Source organism: Tetrahymena thermophila (assembly GCF_000189635.1).
Source record: "Tetrahymena thermophila SB210 genomic scaffold scf_8254580, whole genome shotgun sequence".
Taxonomy (NCBI): Eukaryota; Ciliophora; class Oligohymenophorea; order Hymenostomatida; family Tetrahymenidae; genus Tetrahymena; species Tetrahymena thermophila.
This window is the reverse complement of record NW_002476351.1, coordinates 308,693-330,748: the sequence shown is the minus strand read 5'-3', so window position 1 is coordinate 330,748 and position 22,056 is coordinate 308,693. Positions and strand designations below refer to the sequence as shown.

Genomic DNA, 22,056 nt, shown 5'->3' with positions numbered 1-22,056 from the left:
ACAACCAGCTAATTAACTATTAAAAAATTTACTTTATTATTTTTTTGGTTTAGATTAAATTAAGCAATTAAAAGAAATTAAAAGAGTTTATTTTTTGCTAGTAATAATAATTAATTGTTATTTTTTAAAAATATATTACCATCTATCTATTATATTTTCAAATGTCTTTTAAGAAAAGAAGTGAGAGTCATTCAGAACTTATCGATCCTCAATTAGAAGAGTAGGCATTTTTAATTTAGAAAGCTCTCTAACAATTTAAATTTAAAAAAGGTCAATAGAGAACTCAAAATTTTACAATTACATTAAAGAAAATAAACTTGACTTGCCTCTTATTAAAGAAATTGATAAATATAAAATACCTTATTGCTACTAAGATGCAATCAACCATAGAGTAATTTTATTTAATAGCTAAATATAAAATATAATTTTAAATATTTGCTAACTATGATGCTTTTTTAAAAATAATCTAATATTTTTAAAATGTAAATTGGATAGGCTGCGACAAAGATTGGAATTGCAATATAAAATACAGCAAAGATATGCAAATGCTGTTCAAAGCCTATAGAAAAAAATAGGAAACCATGGTATAAATGGGAAATTAAAGATATGCTTTTTCTGGGAGCAGGCTATCCCTTATATTTTAGTTATCTTATACTTATGATAAAGTTATATGGCTTTATATTTGCTTTGAATATAATTTCTACTTATTTTAATTATGTTGATAACAGATGTGAAATTAGTACATATTGTACAGAAACTAAATCTACAAAAATATCTTATGGAAATCGAAATTATTCTACAAACTAGTATAAAGGATTTTTACTTGAAATGCTGAATCTTTTGACCATAATTATATTCATAATGTTTATTGAAAAATAGTATATCATAATTTAAACGAAAATCAAATAAGCTTAAACTTAATCTTCTTGTCCTAGTAACTATACTATTAAAATAAATAACATTTAATGGGATTTTATGTAATATCCAAATTTAGCAAATTATATAAAAGTAAGTTTATTTATTTATTTTAAGCTACTATATATAATTATTTTAATTTTTAAGAGTGTAATTAAACAGATAGATATAAAAAATAAGAATGTAGAAGTTAGATAAGTTATAGTATGCTATAAAACAGAAAGATTGAGGAAATATGAAAACATGATTGAATAGCTAATTTTATAAAAGCAGGAATATATGAGAAAATATAAAGACTAAATAGAATTCAATAATTTTAACTTCAACAAGGAATATAAAATTAAAAGAGTCTTAAACAAGCTAATCTAATTTAAAGAAAAATTAAAAGTTTAAAATCAATAAAGCAGTCAAAATATAAAATGTTAAAATAAATATTTTTCAGGAGCTGTATTTGTTATTTTTGAAAAACAATATGGTATATATTTATTTTAATAAGATCTTCATATAAACCAATTAATTCATTTTTATAGAAAAGTAGTAAGTATCACAGATGAAAAAATAATTTTTGGAATAGCACGAATGGTATTTGGAGGTAAACAAATTAATAAGCAATTAATTATTTTTATTTTTTTAATTTATTTTAAGATTTTTATTTAATAAAAATATATCAATCAATTTATTTAATACAATTTTTTATCAAACCAGTATAAAGTTGTAAGTTTGTGTTAATATAAATTTTAATAAATTCTTTTTGTCGCTTTCTTTAATTTTGAAATTTTTACTTTTTTTATATTAAAAACAGGATGCTGAATAACCAAACGAAATAATATGGGATAACTTAAACCTAAATTACAAAGACCATTTAAATAGGAAAAAAAAAATGATTATTTTTCTATTTTTTATTTTAATGCTGGGTTTATTATTTATTTACTTTGTTTACAAGTAACAAGATATAATCTCATAAAAATTTGAGGGAAGTATCATTTAAAGCTATGCAGTTTCATCTATTATGTCTCTATCTACACTAATAGTTAACTTTGTCCTTTCATTTTCCTTGTAAAAAACTACAGAGTAAAATTGTCAATTAATTTATTTGTCAACCTTTGGAAAATATTTTAATTAAATTTAATTAAAGAATTGTTCAATTCAATTTTAACTTTTTTTATATTTCTAACATAATTTATATTAATTTCTTTTCTTTAAATAGATTTCTCAAATTCTAAAACAAAACTATGAAAGCAACTTTCTACATTTTTTTTAATAGCTGCTTTTAGATAATTAACTAAACCTTATTATAGATTATTGTATTTTCAATTATAAATAAGAGCAGTTCTGTTTTCAAACATTTATTTTTCAGTGAATGTAAAATTAGCTTGTTAATTTATTTTTACTTAAAGCTGATTTCTTTGTTTATTTTATAAAAGTTGGACTTGTAAACACTTAGCTAACTACATTCTTTTTTAGTATTATCAATCCAATTCAAATTTTCTTGATGGACATAGAATTTTATAAAAAGAGATTTAAAAAAAACAAAGAAAGCAGAAAAAATAAGAGTGTAAAAACACAAAGTGATCTTTAGAAGTAAATTTATTTTATCAACAGCTTTTAATTTCAAAAACCTTTTTAAAACAGCATTTATGAGTTCCCTGAATTCGAGCTTGATAAATTTTATTCTGAAACACTTACATCTATTTTAGTCACTGCCTTTTATTTACCTATTGCTCCTATTTATTCTTTGATTTTACTAATCAAAATGGTTCTTTACTATATTGTCACTAAAGTAAATTTTATTTTTATTATATAAATTTTTTAATTTCGTTAACAATCATTAAAATGTTCAAGAACAAATAAGTTAACTTGCTTAATTAAAAAAATTGTAAATATCTTTTTAAATATCTTAGGTGATGTTTTTCAATAGAAGAATAGTAAAGTTTAATTTAGGTAATGAATTAGATGAGAAGGTATAGCAATTTTTATTAGCTAGTATATTTGTTTTTCAATTTACATGGACTTTTGCCTTTTATCTTACTCATTTCGACGCTGAAAGGTGGTGGGAAATGCTACCTAATATCTTTGGAATAATATCTATAATTGCCTATTTCATTATAAAATATAAAAAGGTTTAGAATTAAAATTAATTTTAAAAAATGATTGAAAATCAATAAAAAGCAGTAAAAAATTACTCAGAAGAAAAAGATTCTTTTTAAACTGTAAATTAAATAATTTTACTATAAAAGCAATTTATTTATTTATTTATATAATGTTTTTAAAATTTAGGAATATGGACGTGAGAATCCTTTCACAGAATTTTAAGAAAAAAATGAATTCTTTTTATAAACTGAGCGTAAAAATAGAAAATAACAACCAATAATTAAAAACTTGAATGAGATATTCACTTACAAGAATAGACCATATCATTTTGAAGACTCTAAATACATTTTGAATATAAAAAATTAACCATATTTTTGTAAGGGTGTAAATAAATTAATGCATGATATTAAGTAAGCTTTAGAATACAGCAAAGATTTGCTTTAAGTAAAAAAATCTGATGGTATTGATTTCATGTCTTATGTTAATAAAAAAAATAGATAAATTAAAAAAAAACTAGTAAAATGGGCTGAAAAATAATAAAATTTACTTGATTAATATCAAAGAAAAAAATTTTGAAATATTAAAAAATATTATTTATTTCTTCTTCTATATCTTTTATTTAAGTAGAAAGCGCTAACAAAAAAAGTAAAAGTAAATATAGTAAATCTTTTTATCTTAATTTATATTAGAGTAAATTGTTTTTTAATAAACTAAATTATAATTTTAATTAATTTACTTAATATTTTTTGTTAAGTTGGTAAAAATAAAAATGATTCGCAAATTTAAATTTAATCATAAAATTGTATTTTTGAAAATTCAAAGAATATATATCAGATAACTTACACATATATTTGAATAAACTAAATATAATTAATTATAGATTAAGATATTAGTAATAAATTAAATTTTTATCAGTTATTATTTTTTGATATACTATTTCATGGATTTAAGATCCATTAATTTAAATCGAAGGTAAATGTTTTTTAACGAAGATTATTTATAAAAACCACAAATTGATAGAAGGCGTTAATAAATTAGAAATAGAAAAAATAATAACGCATAAAAGCGACCAGCCTATTGACAAGCTAGTGCTCAAAAAAATTATTGATTGTTTGCCTATATTAGAAATATTTTTTCCCTTATCTCTAAAAAGGTGACAAGGAAATACGGTAGGTATATAAATATAAAAATTATACACTAAGAATAAATTTGCTGTGTATTATGTATTTTGATTTAAATATTTCTTTCTTTGAGAATATATTTGTAAATATTTTGTGAGAAAGTCATAAAAAGCCTAAAAAAAAATAATTACTTTTGAAAATTACTTCTTTATATTTTTTATCTTGCAAATAAATTTAAAAGGTATTTAGTAAATAAATTATAATAGAGTTTAAAATACTTCTTGATTTTTGAATTCATTTTATTAAGAAAATATTATTGATTCAAATACTGAATGTGTTGATTGACTATTGTAGTAAAAAAAGAAAAAATCAAAATAAATAATCAGCTAAATAAATAAAGACATAAAAGTTAAAATATTTTTGGAAATTTATGTTTAGATTTATAAATAATGAAGCGACTGAATGAGCTGCGAATGCCAAAATGTTTTTATGAAAAAAAAAATTATTGAAATCCAATAATATTTTAATAGTTTGCTTTTTATTATTTATGATAAAAAAGTTAACAAATAAAAAGAAACTTCAGCCCTCAGAATATTCAAAACTTCGCAGAAAGATTTAATTTAAAATTATGATTTTTTTTAAGTTACACCAATAAATAAATTCTAGATAATTATTTTCATTAAAACATACAAGGAAAATAGGTAAAAGTTTTTATTTATTAGTGAAGATGTATTATTTTTTTGGGATCTAGAATTCTCTTCTAAGCTTTGTAATTTTTACCTCAATTATTTAATTTAATTTATAGCCAGAATTTAATCTTCATGTTACAAGTGATTTCAAAATTAAAATCAAAATTTTAATTTTATATTAAAACCACAAACAAGGCATACCATTTTTTACATCTTTTTGAGGCCAAAATAAATTTGTTAACCTGTTTGTTTTCATATTCACTTAAATTTAGTTTTAGATTAAACAAGCGATTTAATCTTAATTTAAATCTTGCTAATTTAAGTTAGAAAATAATAAATTATAAATTATACGATGATAAGAATACCAAATAGCTGACATAAGATTAATTTAACTAATTTCAGAGCTAACAAATATTTTTGGTTTTTTAGATAAACTTAATTATCATAAATATTTGCTTTTAAATAGTTTATGCCTTTGCTCTTTTTTTTGCAATAAGCTAGATCTGCATGTCAAAATAACAAAAAATGATAAAAAATTATACACATAAAATTAATCTAAAATGAATAAAAAAAATTAATTGACTAACTCACAAAAATGTTAAAATTATTGTGAAGTAAATAATAAAGAATATATTGTTCTATGTATATTGAGAAAGATGTATTCTGTCATATTTTACAGTAGCAAATAATTTATTCCTCTTTCTTACACCCCATAACCTATTATTCCAATTTTCACAAATCCCCTATATCTTAATAAAAAAATAAAAATTTATTTGTTGTTAATTAGATTTGGAAATTTTTTTTATCATACCTCTAAAAAGGTGAAAAGAAAATACGATATATAAAACTAAAAATTATACTCTAAGAATAAATTTGCTGTGCGTTATGTGTTTTGATTTAAATATTTCTTTCTTTGAAAATATATTTGTAAATATTCTGTGAGAAAGTCATAAAAAGTTTAAAAATAATGAGTTACTTTTAAATATTACTTCTTTATTTTGAATCAAATGAATTTAAAAGATATAAAGAATATATATTAAAATCATAATAGTGTTTAAAATATACATTCATGATTTTTATATTCATTTTTATTAAGAAAATATTATTGATACAAATACTGAATATGGTGACTGACTATTGTAGTAAAAAAAAATATCAAATTAAACAATCAGCTAATTTAAAAAACAGAAAAATCAAAATATTTTTGGAAATTTATGTTTAAATTTATAAATAATCAAACCACTATTTATTGATTGAGCTGCAAATGCCAATATCTTTTTATGAAAAAAAAATTTTTTTAGATCAAATAATTAGTTTACTTTTTATTATTTAATCACAAAATTAACAAACAAAAAGAAATTTGAGCCCTCAGAATATTCAAAACTTAACTGAAGGATTTTGTTTAAAATTAGAATTTTTTTTTTAAGTTAAAGCAATAGATAAATTAATTCTTGCTAATTATTTTCATTATAGTATAGAAAAATATTAGAAAAAAGTTTTTATTTATTTATTTTTAATGATGTATTATTGTCTCTTGTAAGGTTTTCTTTTTTACCTCAATTTTTTAATCTAATATTTATCCAAAATTCAATCTTTGTGTTAATCAAGTGACTTCAAAATTAAAATCAAGATATAAATTTTTAAATGTTATATTAAAATTACAAACAATGCAAGTCTTTTTTACATTTTTAACTAGTTAGAAAATAATAAATTGTAAATAGTATGGTGATACGAATACTAAATAGCTGATTTAAGATTATGCTAACTAATATCAGATCTAATAAATATTTTTGGTTTTTTATATAACCTTAATTATCCTAAACTTATATGTATTATTTGCAGCAGATAGTACAAATTTTTGTAAGATCTTAAGATACAATTAAATAAAATATGCATATATTATGTATTTTTTAATAGTTTATGTCTTTGCTCATTATTTAGTAATAAACTAGATCAGTACGTCACAATAACAAAAAATGATAAAAAATATTATACATAAGTATATAAGAATTTGGGGTAAATCTGTGTAAACCGGAAATATAAAAAACATAAAAGAAATTAAGCCTTTATTATTAAGTGAAAAAAAAATATTAGCGTGATTTGTCTTTGTATTATTATTATTTATTATATTATTGAAAGTTATTTAAAAACAATCTTTTTTCTCTATTTTTCGATAGTATATTTTGAAATTGACAAATTTTTGTTTTGTTTTTAAATAATAATACATATGTACTTTCTAATAAGAAAATAAGTGTTAGATTAATAAAGCTTGTTGAAATAAATAAAAAGTCTGTATTTATGTTAGTTTAAAAATTAAAATAATTCTGTTTATTAAATAAAGAAGTAATAAAAACTAAAAAAACAAAAATTTTGAAAAAATTGACACAATTAAATTAGAGTAAATCCTCAAATTAATAATTTATAAAAACTATCCAATTAGATATTAAAGCAACAAGAAGAATTTGAATTAAAATGAAAACAATTTTAGCTTTTGAAATAGTCTTATTTTTACTCACTGCAGTTTTATTGTACTAAATATCCTTTTCTTACATTGAAATAAGCGAAAAATCGCCCAAAAACTAGAGAGATGAATCATTTATCTTCCCAAAAAATTTTACTCATTTGAAAACACCTCTTTATTCAAGAGTCATTTTTATCATTTTAGATGGAATTACCTACGATTATGTTGATAGCAGAATCAAAGAAATTCCAGATGTAAAAGAAGATTGTGATATTCATATTCATCAGATGAAAATCTTCAATGATATTCTTAATGAGAATCCAGAATCTGCTGTATTCTAAAGACTAGAAATTGAACCTCCACCTAAGACAGAAATAAAAATATAAACATATTTAAAAGGTACAAACCCTGTTGTTTTTTCTATGAAGATACCGGAATAAAACCCTCATCAAATCAAAATGCAAGATTCATTGCTATATTAGATAGGATAAGCTGATCATCTTAAGGAAAGCTATGGATTCCTTACATTTTACCTTTATGATTATTTAGGTTATTAGCTCAAAATTAATCAATTCGCCTTGAACCCTTATTATAAAAGTTATGAGTAACTTAAATAAAGTGAAAATTTAAGGGTCTAAGAATACATAAATATTATTAAATCAAAGAATTATGACACTTTATTTATCTATGAAGGTTTATTCGATGAAATTACCCATAATGAAGATATGCACACTCAAAACGGACTAGATGCATAGAGACGAATTGATATGATTTTAAGAGAAGTTGCTTAAAATATGGACGATGATGCTCTTATGGTTGTTGTCAGTGATCATGGAAAGTAAGAAAGTGGTTCTCATTCTGACTGTAGGAATGAAAATATAAAGGTTTGCAATGCTCTATTTTTTGCATACACTAAGAAAGGGTTTATCAAAAATGACAAATTCATAGAAAGCTTAAGAAGAATTGAAACAGATAGCAGAATTTCTAGTTAGGGAGAACTATTTTCAGCACACGAGAGTATGATATCAAGCACAATATCTAATATTTTAAATATACCCATATCTTTTGTTAATTCTGGAAGATCTCTTTTTGAGATTTACCCTAAAAGCAAATTTGAAAACAGAATTGAGATGCTTCAAAGAATTCTCCAAGATTCTTTCACCACATTGTAATAGCAAGTAGAGCTCTACAGATATATTCAAGACATTAGATAAACTTACGATGATAGCTATTTTTAATAAATAATAGATAAAGTATTCGATATTGAAATACTACTTTATTACGAGACTAAAGATGTGATAATCTATTCTGAGGAAAGATTAGAAGAAACTATAACAAGAATTGTGAACATCCAAAATTTGATTTAAAAGTCTCTATATGAAGATACTTAGTTCTATTCTTACAAATTATTAGTATTTGGTGTTATTTTTGGTGCTTGCGTTTGTTTGGCGATTGTTTTTTAATCATTCCAAGAACTAATTTGGAAGAATTCCTAATACAAAGATTTTTTATTTATACTAATAATGACCGCACATAGTTGTTATAGTTACTTCATGAATGAGAAAAATGATTTAGAAGTATATGGATGCTAATTATCTCTGATTCTTTTGATATATCAATCCTTTAAAGTATACAAAAATATTGAAAAAATGCTTTACTTAATAACTTTTGTAGTTTTAAATTTATTAATTTACTGCAGAAATTAGTTTTTGAGCTTGTAATAAATAAATTCTTTGTGTGAAATGATAATATTTGTAATATACTTCAAGTAAATCAAGTATCTTTAAAATTCGACAAAAAGAATGAAGAATTGCACCTTAATTTTTACTTTTTTTATAATAATTTCATTATTTCTATCTCTACAAGGATATTCTGAATACTTTTTTGCTATAAAGTTGATATTCTATATCTACTCTTGCTACTTTCAGTATCAACTAAATTAAAATTTCTATTTGAAAGAATTTAAAATTGATTTGGTTTTTTAAAATTTAATTTATCATTTCATTATTTTATTCTTTCAAAATTCCCAGCTTAAATTAGGTTTATCTTATTTTCCAATAGTTTTATTAAATGCATACCTATTAAATTATGCAATCTCATTGATTGAAAACATATATTACTCTTATTTTACTCAAGTTCACATTTATATAATGTCAGCAGTATTTTATTAGGTTCTTAACTTAGAGATAAGATATTATCATACAGATTTTAGCATAATCCTTGTAGTACTATTCTTTTTCCCTCTACCTTTTATAGGACAGATGTTTTTCAACAAATATTAGCAAGACAAGCCAATTGAAGATATCGAATAAAGAAAATTAATAAAAGTAAAGACAAATGAAGAATAAATAGAAATAGAAGAAAATGAAAAATAAGAAAACAAACAAACAATTGAAACTTTTACTAATTCAAGTATATATTAAATAAAAAGAGGATCAATATTTATATCAGCTATTTGCTTACTATTCAGCTGTATTGGCCAACTATTGATTATTTTAAATAAATAAGTCTTCGCAGCTCAACATTTTATTTTTAATAACGAATATATTATGATAACTATAGTTTGTATGTTAGCAGCTAATTTATTTATTCGTAAATGAGAGATTAGTTTCTAATAAAAAATTCTTTGCTAATCATAAAATAAATGAAATTTAAATCTGCTTTTTAAGTAATTCATACTTTAATAATCTAATTTAAATCAATTTATTAATTTTCTTATTTTTCTAATTAATTAAATAAATTTTATAAAATGGATGCTTTAGAATGAATTTTTTAAATAATAAATAAAATAGCTACATTAAAATCATAAATTCACTCTTAGTAAGTAAGTAAGTATTGTTATTTTTAAAAATTAAATTAATTTAAAAATATATTTTTAATACATTCTATTATTAAAATATTTTTTTTTTCTACAATAAAATAAAATTTAAATGTCAATTTCATAAATATTTTTTAGATATATACACTAAAACCTCGTTAACTCTCAACCCAAAAATTCAAAAAATTTCGATTTATCTAGGTTTTTAAAATTTTAGCGTGAATTTGTGTTTGCATCATTATTATTACGTGTTTTGTTGTAAGTTATTAAGTATAGTCTTTATTTTTCTATTTTCGATTGTATATTTTTGAAATTGACAAATTTTTTTTTTTTTAAATAACAAAAATACATTTGAACATTCTTATAAGCAAATAAGTGTTAGATTTACTATGACCAATAAAACAAATAAAAGTCTGTATTTGCTTATGTTTTCCAATTAAAATAGCTATTTTTATGCGAAAAAAAATTTGCAAAAAAATTGAGGCAAACAAATTAGAGTAATTATAAAAGTAAGAATTTTAGTAAAATATTAAATTAAACTTTCAAGCAACAAACAAAAATTAATGAAAATAAGTAAAATTTTAGGTTTTGAAATAGCCTTATTTTTGGTCGCTGCAGTTTTCTTGTACTAAATATCCTTTTCTTAGATTCAAATCAGTGAAAAATCCCCTAAAAACTAGAGAAATGAATCATTTATCTTTCCAAAAAATTTTACTAATTTGAAAACACCTCTTTATTCAAGACTCATTTTTATAATTCTAGATGGAATTACCTATGACTATGTTGATAGCAGGATCAAAGAAATTCCAGATGTAGAAGAAGATTGCGAAATTCATATTCATAAGATGAAATTCTTCAATGATATTCTTAATGAGAATCCTGGATCTACTGTATTATAAAGACTAGAAATTGAACCTCCACCTAAGACAGAAATAAAAATATAAACATATTTAAAAGGTACAAACCCTGTTGTTTTTTCTATGAAGATACCTGAATAAAACCCTCATCAAATCAAAATGGAAGATTCGTTGCTCTATTAGATTGGACAAGCTGATCATCTTAAAGAAAACTATGGATTCCTTACATATTACCTTTATGATTATTTAGGTTATTAGCTCAAAATTAATCAATTCGCCTTGAACCCATATTACAAGAGTTATGAATAACTTAAATAAAGTGAAGAGTAAAGGGTTTATGAATACTTAAATATAATTAAATCAAAGAATTATGAAACTTTATTTATCTATGAAGGTTTATTCGATGAAACTACCCATTCTGAAGGTATGCACAGTCAATAAGGTCTAGATGCATAGAGACGTATTGATGAGATTTTGAGAGAAGCTGCTTAAAATATGGACGATGATGCTCTTATGGTTGTTGTCAGTGATCATGGAAAGTCAGAAAGTGGTGGTCATTTTAACTGTAGGAATGAAGATACAAAGGTTTGTAATTCACTATTTTTTGCATACACAAAAAAAGGTTTTATCAAAAACGACAAATTCATAGAAAGCTTAAGAAGAGCCGAAACAAATAGTAGAATTTCTAGTTAGGGAGAACTATTCTTAGCACACGAGAGTATGATATCAAGCACCATATCTAATATCTTAAATATACCCATATCTTTTGTTAATTCTGGAAGATCTCTTTTTGAGATTTACCCTAAAAGCAAATTTGAAAACAGAATTGAGATGCTTCAAAGAATTCTCCAAGATTCTTTCACCACATTGTAATAGCAAGTAGAGCTCTACAGATATATTCAAGACATTAGATAAACTTTCGATAGTAGCTATTTTTAATAAATAATAAATTAAGTATTCGATATTGAAATACTACTTTATTACGAGACTAAAGATGTGATAATCTATTCTGAGGAAAGATTAGAAGAAACTATAACAAGAATTGTCAACATCCAAAATTAGATCTAAAAGTCTATATATGAAGACACTTAGTTCTACTCTAACAAATTGTTAGTATTTGGTATTATTTTTGGTGCTTGCGTTTGTTTGGCAATTTTTTTTTTATCATTCCAAGAGCTAATTTTGAAGAATTCCTCATACAAAGATTATTTATTTATACTATTAATGACCACATATAGTTGTTATATATACATCAGGAATGAGCAAAATGATTTAGAAGCATTTGGATGTTAATTATCTGTGATTCTTTTTATATATCAATTCCTCAAAGTATATAAAAATAAAGAATAAATGCTTTGCTTAATAGGTTTCGTAGTTTTAAATATACTAATTTACTTCAGAAACTAGTTTTTGAACTTATAATAAATAACATTTTTGTGTGAAATGATAATATTTGGTATATACTTCAAGCAAATCAAGGATCTTTAAAATTCGACAAGAAGTATGAAGTACTACACCTTAGCTTTTACTTTTTGTATTGTAATTTTAGAAGTTCTATCTCTATACAAATATTCTGAATACTTTTTTGCTATAAAATTGATATTCTATGTCTACTCTTGCTACATTCAATATCAATAAAATTCAAATTTCTATTTGAAAGAATTTAAAATAGATTTGATTTTATTAAATCTAATTTATCATTTAATCATTTTATTCTTACAAAACTCCTAGCTTAAATCTGGTTTATCTTATTTTCCAATCGTTTTATTAAATGCATATCTATTAGCATATGCAATATCATTGAGTGAAAAAGTATATTACTCTTATTTTACTCAAACCCACATTTATCTAATGTCAGCAGTATTTTATTAGGTTCTTAACTTAGAGACAAGATATTATCATACAGATTTTAGCATATTCCTTATAGTACTTTTCTTTTTCCCTATACCTTTTATAGGACAAATGTTTTATAGCAAGTGTTAGCATTAGCCAGACAAGCTAATTGAAGATATTGAGTAAAGAAAATTAATAAAAGTACAAGTAAGTGAAGATGAAGAAATAGAAGAAAATAAAATATAACAAAAAAACCATAAAATAGAAACTTTTAGAAATACAAGAATATATTAAATAAAAGGAGGATTAATACTTATATCAGCTGTTTGCTTAATATTCAGCTGTATTGGTCAGCTATGGATGATTTTAAATAAATAAGTCTTCGCGGATAATTAATTTATTTTTAATAATGAATATATTATGATAACTGTAGTTTGTATGTTAGCAGCTAATTTATTTATTCGTGAATGAGAGATTAATTTCTCACAAAAAAATCTTACTATTTATAAAATAAATGAAATTTAATACTTTTTATTAAGGAATTCGTATTTTAATAATCTAATTTAAATGAATTGTTTAAAAGGAAAAAAAAAAAATAAGATTAAAAGGTGATCAAATAATTTATTAATTTTCTTATTTTTCTAATTGACTAAATTTTATAAATGGATACTTTAAAATGAATTATTTAAATAACAAATAAAATACATTTGTGCTACATGAAAATCATAAATAAGTTCATTCTTAAAAAGTAAGTAAGTATTGTTATTTTAAACAATTAAATTAATTTAAAAATATTTTTTTTTATAAATAAAGTAATTACATTCTCATATTGAAATATTATTTTTTCTACAATAAAATAAAATTAAAGTGTCAATTTCAAAAATATATTTTAGATATTTATCATAAAAACTCTTGAAATTATCGAAATTATGAAAGTATTCAAAAAATAAACATCCTCTTTCAAATTAATTTTGAATTAATAATGCTATTTTCTATATCTAATTCCTAGTATATTTATTAAAGTACATCAAAAAATATTCCGCGTAAAAAAACAATATTTAAATAAATCTGATAAGCTAGCTAGCTATCAAAATATAAATATATTTATTTATTTATTCCTAAATTTAGCAGCTTTTTTATTAATTTTCTTTTGAACAATTTTCTATTCCAAGACTTCAAATAAAAGAATTTTTTGTATTTTTAACAGAAAATAAATATTTTAATTAAAATTTCTTTATTATCATTATCTAAATTAGTTAGTAAAAAAAAAAAATATTTTATTTTAAAGACATTTATATACAGAAACAAAACAAATCTTTTTAAAAATCTGGTTGACTTTTGGTGTCTAGAAAACAATAATTAATTTATTAAAAATTATATATTAAGAATATAAATATTTCAGTATAAAAGTTAGATTTGATGGAGATTGAGGAGATAGGTAGTACATCTTAATAAAATAAATAATAGCAATAATAGTATTTAACATTATTGGCTAATGAGGAAGTAGATAGTAATGCCATTAAAGCTAAAATCAAAAATATTTATGAGAAAAGGGCTGATACATAAGATGTTATTGAATTTGATAATCCTGTTGAAATCTACATATCAAATATGAGATTCATCATATCAATCATTACAAAAGATAATAAAAATGATTAAAAGAGCATATTTTATAAAGATATAAATAACTTTAGGATAGAAGAGCTAAAAGACCCAATTAAAAGCTACATAACTTATTCATAAATAAAATTTGAAAAAGATTCTAAATCTACTTAGATGATTTACACTTTTGATAATATAACTTAAAAAGATGCAAAAATTCTTACAGATAAAGTAATAGAGGAAGAGGAAAAAAGAGTAATTAAGAGACTTGCTATATTAAATTAGTGCTTGGTAGCAAATGAAGTTGTAGAATGCAAACCAATAGAAGTTAAACTCAAAGTTATATTAGAAAAGAAGTCAACTGAAAGCGAAGCTTACTCAAATAATGACTATAATATGGCTTATTCTGAGTTTTATATTACAAATTATCGTTTTATACTAATTATATATGGTTAAGACGATGATTCATATATTGAAAGAAGCATTTTTTATCAATCTATTGATAACTTTTAGATAGGATTTTTTAAAGAATCCTTCAGTCAAATCTAATACAATACAGACAACAATTAAATTGAAATATTTATTTTTGTAGGAAGGCTTTAGTAATAAGATTAAAAAAAGTTAACTGATTCCTACGAAAAATATAAAAGTCTTTAACAAACAAGTCCAGCTCCTTAAGAGCTAGAAATTATAGTGAAAAAAAAGATACTTGAAAAAGATTAAAAACTTAACTCCTTCTATAAGCACGCTGTTTTGAACAAAAAGATTCTGACTGAAGAACAATTTTGGAAAAATCATGAAGAATATCAAAAGTTCCTTAAGTATAAATAGAGAGATGAACAAAAAATTAAAAGAGATTACCTTGAAAAAGAAATACCTACAGTTCGTAAGGAAATAAACTTTCCAGTAGAAGTGGACCAGTTAGATGATAGAATTAACAAGTTTAACTAATTTAGAAAAGAAATATATGACCCAATAGGCCAAATTGAAGATCAAAACTTAAAGAGCTTTTAGCAATATAAATAAGACGTTTACTTTTTTGGGCAAATTGATAATTAGAGCTAAAAAATCATTCAAAATTAAAAAAAGATTTAATCAAGTTAAATAGAAGAAATCAACATAGATGATAAAAATCATTCGAATATGCATCATCAACATATAGAAATTGTAGAGCATTCCCTTGACTCTATTTAGGTAAATAATGTAAGACCATAGGAAATGAAAGCAGAAGAATATTAGAGAAAGCTAACATAAAATGCTGAACTTGAAAAATAAAACAAATTGTAATCATTCCTCCAAAATGTTTAAATATAATCAAATTAAAGATCTCAAGGTTTACTCAGAGAATTTAAATTTGGAGAAATAAATGACTCCTAGAATAAAGAAAAATAATAAGAAGCTTTAAAAAAAGTAGGGTAAAGAGTTTAATCGTCTTGGAAATAAGCTTTTGAGTGCTTATATAAATTAAAACCCCTTTCTGAAAAAGAATAGTAATCGAGTACATACAAAACAAATTATGAAAATTATTAAGAATTGTTCTACCGATGCAGAGAAATTTTACGCTGGTTATATAAAGAATAAAATAATGGGGATAAGGCTAGACCTGAAGTAATTGATACCCTCAAATCAGAGCTTGAGCAGACAAAAAATATAATAAATGAAGAACTTAAAAAAGTAAATGAATCACTAAAATAAATAAGCGAATAGAAAGATAACAACAATAAAGAAGCTAAGGATATATATCTTCAATCTAAAGAAAGATTATAAGATTTGCTTGATTCTTTCGTATTTAAATAGCCTAATATTTGAAATAATCAACTCACTAAATTAAAATTAAATTTATTTTTTTATTCTTTCATTAAAGTTATGTTTTTAAGTTGTAAAAATATTGATAGCTTTTTTTAAATATCAAATATTTTTTGATATACCAACTATTTTATTATCTAATCAATGCTTGTTATTATCCTTGAAATTTTATATTTAATCATCCAAAAACATTCAACTTCTGGATATTTCTTTCATTTATTAATATGAATTTCAAATTTGAAGAAATATATTAAATTTACAATTCACTACATAAATATAATCAATCAGTTCACATAATTATGTTTATTCCAATATTAAAAAAGATAATTTATACTTTTAAGTAAATACTACTTTCTTTTATCACTCTTAAATATTTTTCTTATCTAAATAAACTCTAACATAAAATTTTTTTTTTCTATATTTTTATTTAATATCTAGATTAGTATTAAAAAAGTAATTTTATAAATAATTAGCTGCTTAATAAATGTTAATAATTATCATAATTCTTTACAAAAATTAAAATAACTTTATCCATCAAAAAAATCTTCAACTTTCAAATAAATTTAATTAGAATAATTTTAAATTATTTTTTGTGATCAAAATCTAGTAAAATAATTTATTAATCCTTAATTTATGTTATTAAAACTACTTTGTAATCTATCTTAGGTTTTTTAAATGATAATGTTACCATGACTTAAATTTTTTTAATGGTGTTTATTTAATTTATATCCATTCAAATTCAAAACTTTATAAAGCAAATTATTGATAAATAAAAACACTAGCTTTTTTTCTTTAATTAAATCAATTTACTTAAATAGCTTATATTTTTTATATAAAAAAGATAAAAAATAACTATTATATAATTTAAAAAATTAAAAAACGAGTTTAAAAAAATATTTAATTTTATTTCATAATCTCTAAAATACAGTTTTTTATTATTTAAAAATTGGAATTAACTAAAATATACATGTGAATCTATCATATGTATTGTAATTATTTTAAACTAGTTACATGGATTTGTTTCTTTTTCAGGTAAAAAAGGCTATTTTATTGATAATAGTATTAGCTAAATAAAATAGTCGTTTTTAAATAAATTAAATGATATTTAGAAAGAATAAGCTAGTCTTTTTTTATTATTTGCTCACCAAAACTTATTTATTACAAATGTTTTTTTCTATTTTTGATTTTTAATTACAGATAAACTATTATTAACTATAAAATTTGCACACTTGTGTTATTATTTTTATAGTTTTGTCTTCCATATTTTTATTTTTACTTTTTTGATATTTCTACTGCATTTTAAAAAATAATACTCCATAAAATGAAATTAAGGCTAATTATTTTTCTATGTAAATCAATTTATTTTTTTATTAAATCTAATTAAAGTGGAGAATTACTCCATTTTGTTTTTAATGCTTATTAGAAAGAACATACATACATACTGATTTTTATCAATATTTCAATCTATTCTATGATTTTGTAAAAATGTTTAATTTAAAAAGGAGGATTTCTGCTGAAGGAAATAAAATTGATAATTCACAAAAACAAAATTGGCTTAATTTTTCAAGACAATTCTTCAATCTATATTAATTAAAAACGATATCAGCTTTTTTAAATTTGAGATTAAATTAGCACTTACTTATATTAATTAAAAAAAAAAAATACTAATAAAAACTAAGATTATATAAAAAACCTTAAATGTCTTCAGATACTTAATGTACATTTAGAAATATATAAGAGTTGCCATAAGATTAAGTATGCGATTTTGTAGATTAAAACTGTAATGTTGAATAATTAGTTAAGTTTTCTTACTTTTATTTCTGTCAAGTTAAGCAAAATATTATTGTATTAGATCTCCTTACAGTAAAAAAACAATGAAAATTTTTCCTAAATATTGAAATATATTATTAAAAAAATTAGATTTTAATACCGTTATACGCATTCCGTATGCTGAGTCAAATATCTGAATATTATTTATCACCAGCTCTAGCTAAGGTATCTAAATGCTTCAAACTTTCATAGTCAGTTGCTGGTGTGACTCTTCTTGCTCTAGGAAACGGTGGCCCTGATGTTGCAACAGCTATTGTAGCTGGTAGCAGTGGTGGTGATTCGATTACAATAGCTGTAGGATCTATTTTTGGTGCAGGTCTATTCGTCACTACATACACTCTTCAAAATGTTATTCAAAATGCAGGATCAATACACGTAAATACTATGATGATTTAATTTTTTAAACTTTAATAGTTTAATGACGAGAAGTTTTTTACTTTAATAACATTTTCAACATTTTATAAAATAATTGAGATAAAAATAAATTTTAATACAAAAACCCATTTTCATTACGTTAAAAAATTAACTTTCCAAAAGCAGCGCCAAAAGAAATTACAATCTATCATCACAAATAAATTCTACATTTAAATTTACTTATATTTTCTATTATTAGAGAACTTAAAAAATACTTATTTTACTATTTGATATATGGACAACCAATATTCTTAAATCAAATATCAAAAATTATCCCATTGAAAATAAAAAATTTTACTACCATATTTCTTTATTCTATATCAAGGTTCTAAAAAATAAAAAATTTTCAGATAAAATAATTTTAGTTGTTGTGAAAAATCAAGTTAAATTGATGATTTAGAATATCAAAATAATTTGATAATGATCTTAAAAAATGATTGAGAAAAATACCAAACTTTTTGATTTCACCTTAAAGTGTTTTTTGTCCAGGAGTGTATTAATAATTTTATTTTTCACTTTAAATATAATTTTAAGGTATTATTATGATTTTAATTTAAAATAGAAATGAATATTTTTTTTGTTAAGTATTATTTTTTTATAATTAGATCAAATCAAAAACGTTCGTAAGAGATATGGTATTTTATTTAATTGGGTGCTGTGTTGTATTTATCTATACAATAGTAGGTTCAATTAATTTAGGAATGGCTATTGGTTTTATGTCTATCTATGGATTGTAAAAAATATTTATTTAAATTTTCCGTTTTTTTAACTATAAATTTATTTAATTCAAAGATTCTTATTCACAGTTATTTACTAAGATCGTTAAAGAGCTAAATAAGAAATAGCTTAGAGTAAAATTAGAAAAATGGACACAATCTAGAGTAATCTTTTATTTGAATTTTCTTTTATATAATAACTTAAAATGTTAAAGCTTAAAGGGTTGAAGAGGCTTTACCAGAAATTCCTTTAGAATAAAAACAGGAAGTTCAAATAAATTGCATCTAAGCAAACCAAATGCCAGCCGTGCTGAATACTCTTCATGAGTAAAATTCTAAACAATATGTATTAGTTTCTAATTGAATAAATTTATAAATTGATAGTTAAAATGAAGAAAGAGATATAGAAGGCAAATCCTTTGTTTAAGATGAAGTAAAATAGAAAAAAGAAAAAAAATCTTATTTTTAATTTTTTTACATAAAAAAAAGTAAAATAATTAAAACAAAGAAGGATATGATTCTATTAAAAGGTAGGAGACTGCTCCTTATAACAAAAACTAAACTGAGGAAGAAAACTCTGAAGAAAAAGTTAAAGATATAATGACTGAAAAATATGAAAACTTTTGGGATAAATTCAAAGAAATGGGTATCTTAGAAAGATTATTAATACTTACTGAAATACCTATTGATGTTGCTAGATATTTAATTATCCCTCCTGCCGAGGAGAATTAATGGAATAAATGGAGGGCTATGATAACAACAATAACAGGACCTCTTGCCTTTATGTGGGGCTCATAATAAAGTAATATTTAGCTCAAAATTTTTTAAAATGTGATTAGATTGATTTGTTTGTTTTATTTTATTTTATTTTACTTTGAAAGGTGGAGTATTTGTTTATTAAAAAATCCATCTAAATCTAATTTTTTAAGATTTTTATTTGAATGAAAACTTGATTTTAAATATTTAAAATATTTATTTGAAATTAGATTTAAATGCCACTATCAATGATGAAGGGTTTTTGGTGATATATATAGTACTAATAATTTCGTTTATTGCATCAATATTGATATTCTTCTTTACTAAAAATAACTAACCTCCTCAAATAATGTGGCTATTTTCTATATTTTCATTTGTTGTTGCAGTTGTTTTACTTGGCTAAGCTGCTTAAGTTATGATTGATTTTATTAATGTAAATGAAAAAGATTGAAAAAAATAATCTAAAATATTTTTTACTATTCAACTAGTTTTTCTAAATTGTGACAAATATGAATAAGACATTTTTGGGTATGACCGTTTTAGCTTGGGGAAACTCAGCAACTGGTAATTATAATTTATGATTTATTAAAATTTTTGAAATTATAATTAAATAAAATTAGACTTTTTCCTTAACTCCAGTCTTGCTTCAATAGGATATGGAGTTATGGCTGCTACTGGGTGCTTTGCAGGCTAAGCCTTTGATCTTTACTTAGGTTTTGGAATTGCATTGATTTTCTATTCAAATTAATCTAATAGCAGTTTATCAATTTTTACTGGATCTAGTACCCTTGATTGGATTAACAATTCTATTGCTATTAGTGTTATCTTATTTGTTATTATATCTTCAGCAATATCTATAATAGTTGGTTTAAAGCTAAAGTAAATAAAAAATTTATTCCTTTTTTTCATTGATAAAATTATTATAAATAAAGGTTTAGTTATGATTAAGGTAAATACACGACTTTTCTTAAATATTACTACTTATGTGCCTTAACCTTCTGTATAATCTTATGTGCTGCAGATTAATTTTACGAATGATACAAAAAAAAAATTAATTATAAAATTATTAACTAATTAATTTTTACTTGAAATCTTAATAAAACTTTTTTATAAATCTTTTTTGTTTACTTTTACTTCATTTATTAAATAAAGTTGCTTAAAAATAAATAGAATTTTGTAATTATATAATATATAGATTATGTTTTTATTTATAAATTGATATTAATCACATTTAAATGACTTGCCATACTCATTTTATTGACTTAAATTATCAAACACTATTAAAAATAAAAATATTTTTTTTATTAAGAAATTAGAATATCCTTTAAATTATAAAACTTTATTTTTAGAAGTTTTCTAAATTTTTTCATTTTTAAATTTTATTAAAAAATTAAAATATTTCAACTATTTAATTTCTTCTGAATTTAGCTTATTGCAAACAAAACTTTTTTTATTATAGTTCAAGTACTTTAGTTGCTAGTAATATTTCTTTAAATATACTTAGAATATCTAGATTAAAATACTCATTAAATTTATTTTTTTTATTTTTTTTAAACAGTAAACTTATGTAGCACTACTTAAAATCAAAAAAACTAACAAATTATTATCAAAATAATCTTTTTCTAAAAGATTTTTCTTTAAAGAATTTGATAACGCTTTAATATATATGATGGATGTTTTTATGAAATTTTAATCCAAACTTTTATCTTTTTAAATCAATATATAATAAAAACTACTAATAAAGTATTTCTTTATTTGTAAATTACAGTATTTGAAGCAATAATACATATATTAAGGTTTCTATGAAATTATCTAAATTAGTTTTTTAGTTCGTTTTATATTATTATAAATTAAATAGCAATTTAGTATTATGAAAGATTTATTTAAAGTTTAAATTTATTTAAAATTGCTGTTGGATTCCAAGAAACGAAGCAAACTTCTCGAATTTGTTCAATCTGAGATATAGTTTAAAAACGAGATTTCAAGTTTGGAATCTTACACTTGAAAAATATGATATTAATTGAATAATATTTTATAATAAAATTTAAAAAACAATAAATATATAAATGGTATAAACTCCTAAAATATTTAGTTTATGCTGAAATTGTTTGTGAATTCTGTTTTTTTTTTTTTAAACATTCAATCAA

General features: G+C 21.8%; 6 protein-coding genes across 6 annotated transcripts; 5 read left to right on the top strand and 1 right to left on the bottom strand. All coding sequences in view use genetic code 6, as the record gives it.

Moving 5' to 3' along the window:
* Positions 1-58: 58 nt before the first annotated feature.
* Positions 59-3,712, top strand: TTHERM_00590430 (transmembrane protein, putative). Its single transcript, XM_001019951.2, has 11 exons — positions 59-220; positions 271-391; positions 496-1,008; positions 1,063-1,390; positions 1,446-1,507; positions 1,718-1,986; positions 2,123-2,277; positions 2,340-2,496; positions 2,548-2,695; positions 2,817-3,125; positions 3,193-3,712. The coding sequence occupies exons 1-11, from the start codon at positions 162-164 to the stop codon at positions 3,580-3,582; spliced, it is 2,511 nt and encodes an 836-aa protein (XP_001019951.2). The 5' UTR covers positions 59-161; the 3' UTR covers positions 3,583-3,712.
* Positions 3,713-7,288: 3,576 nt separating this feature from the next.
* On the top strand, positions 7,289-9,083 carry TTHERM_00590410 (type I phosphodiesterase/nucleotide pyrophosphatase; the record flags this gene model as incomplete). The annotated part of the gene is made up of 2 exons (XM_001019949.2): positions 7,289-8,994; positions 9,047-9,083. 2 exons carry the CDS (start codon positions 7,289-7,291, stop codon positions 9,081-9,083), a joined length of 1,743 nt encoding a protein of 580 aa, XP_001019949.2.
* Positions 9,084-10,088: 1,005 nt separating this feature from the next.
* On the bottom strand, positions 10,089-10,454 carry TTHERM_000590409 (hypothetical protein; the record flags this gene model as incomplete). The annotated part of the gene is made up of 1 exon (XM_012798573.1): positions 10,089-10,454. The coding sequence occupies one exon, from the start codon at positions 10,452-10,454 to the stop codon at positions 10,089-10,091; it is 366 nt and encodes a 121-aa protein (XP_012654027.1).
* Positions 10,455-10,658: 204 nt separating this feature from the next.
* Positions 10,659-13,256, top strand: TTHERM_00590400 (type I phosphodiesterase/nucleotide pyrophosphatase; the record flags this gene model as incomplete). Its single annotated transcript, XM_001019948.2, has 1 exon — positions 10,659-13,256. The coding sequence occupies one exon, from the start codon at positions 10,659-10,661 to the stop codon at positions 13,254-13,256; it is 2,598 nt and encodes an 865-aa protein (XP_001019948.2).
* Positions 13,257-14,204: 948 nt separating this feature from the next.
* TTHERM_00590380 (hypothetical protein) lies at positions 14,205-16,196 on the top strand (the record flags this gene model as incomplete). Its single annotated transcript, XM_001019946.3, has 1 exon — positions 14,205-16,196. The coding sequence occupies one exon, from the start codon at positions 14,205-14,207 to the stop codon at positions 16,194-16,196; it is 1,992 nt and encodes a 663-aa protein (XP_001019946.1).
* A 1,695-nt stretch (positions 16,197-17,891) lies between these two features.
* TTHERM_00590370 (sodium calcium exchanger protein) lies at positions 17,892-20,947 on the top strand (the record flags this gene model as incomplete). Its single annotated transcript, XM_001019945.3, has 11 exons — positions 17,892-18,056; positions 18,114-18,398; positions 19,043-19,170; positions 19,230-19,318; positions 19,369-19,480; positions 19,538-19,586; positions 19,643-19,955; positions 20,140-20,342; positions 20,398-20,473; positions 20,530-20,788; positions 20,842-20,947. 11 exons carry the CDS (start codon positions 17,892-17,894, stop codon positions 20,945-20,947), a joined length of 1,785 nt encoding a protein of 594 aa, XP_001019945.2.
* Positions 20,948-22,056: the final 1,109 nt, after the last annotated feature.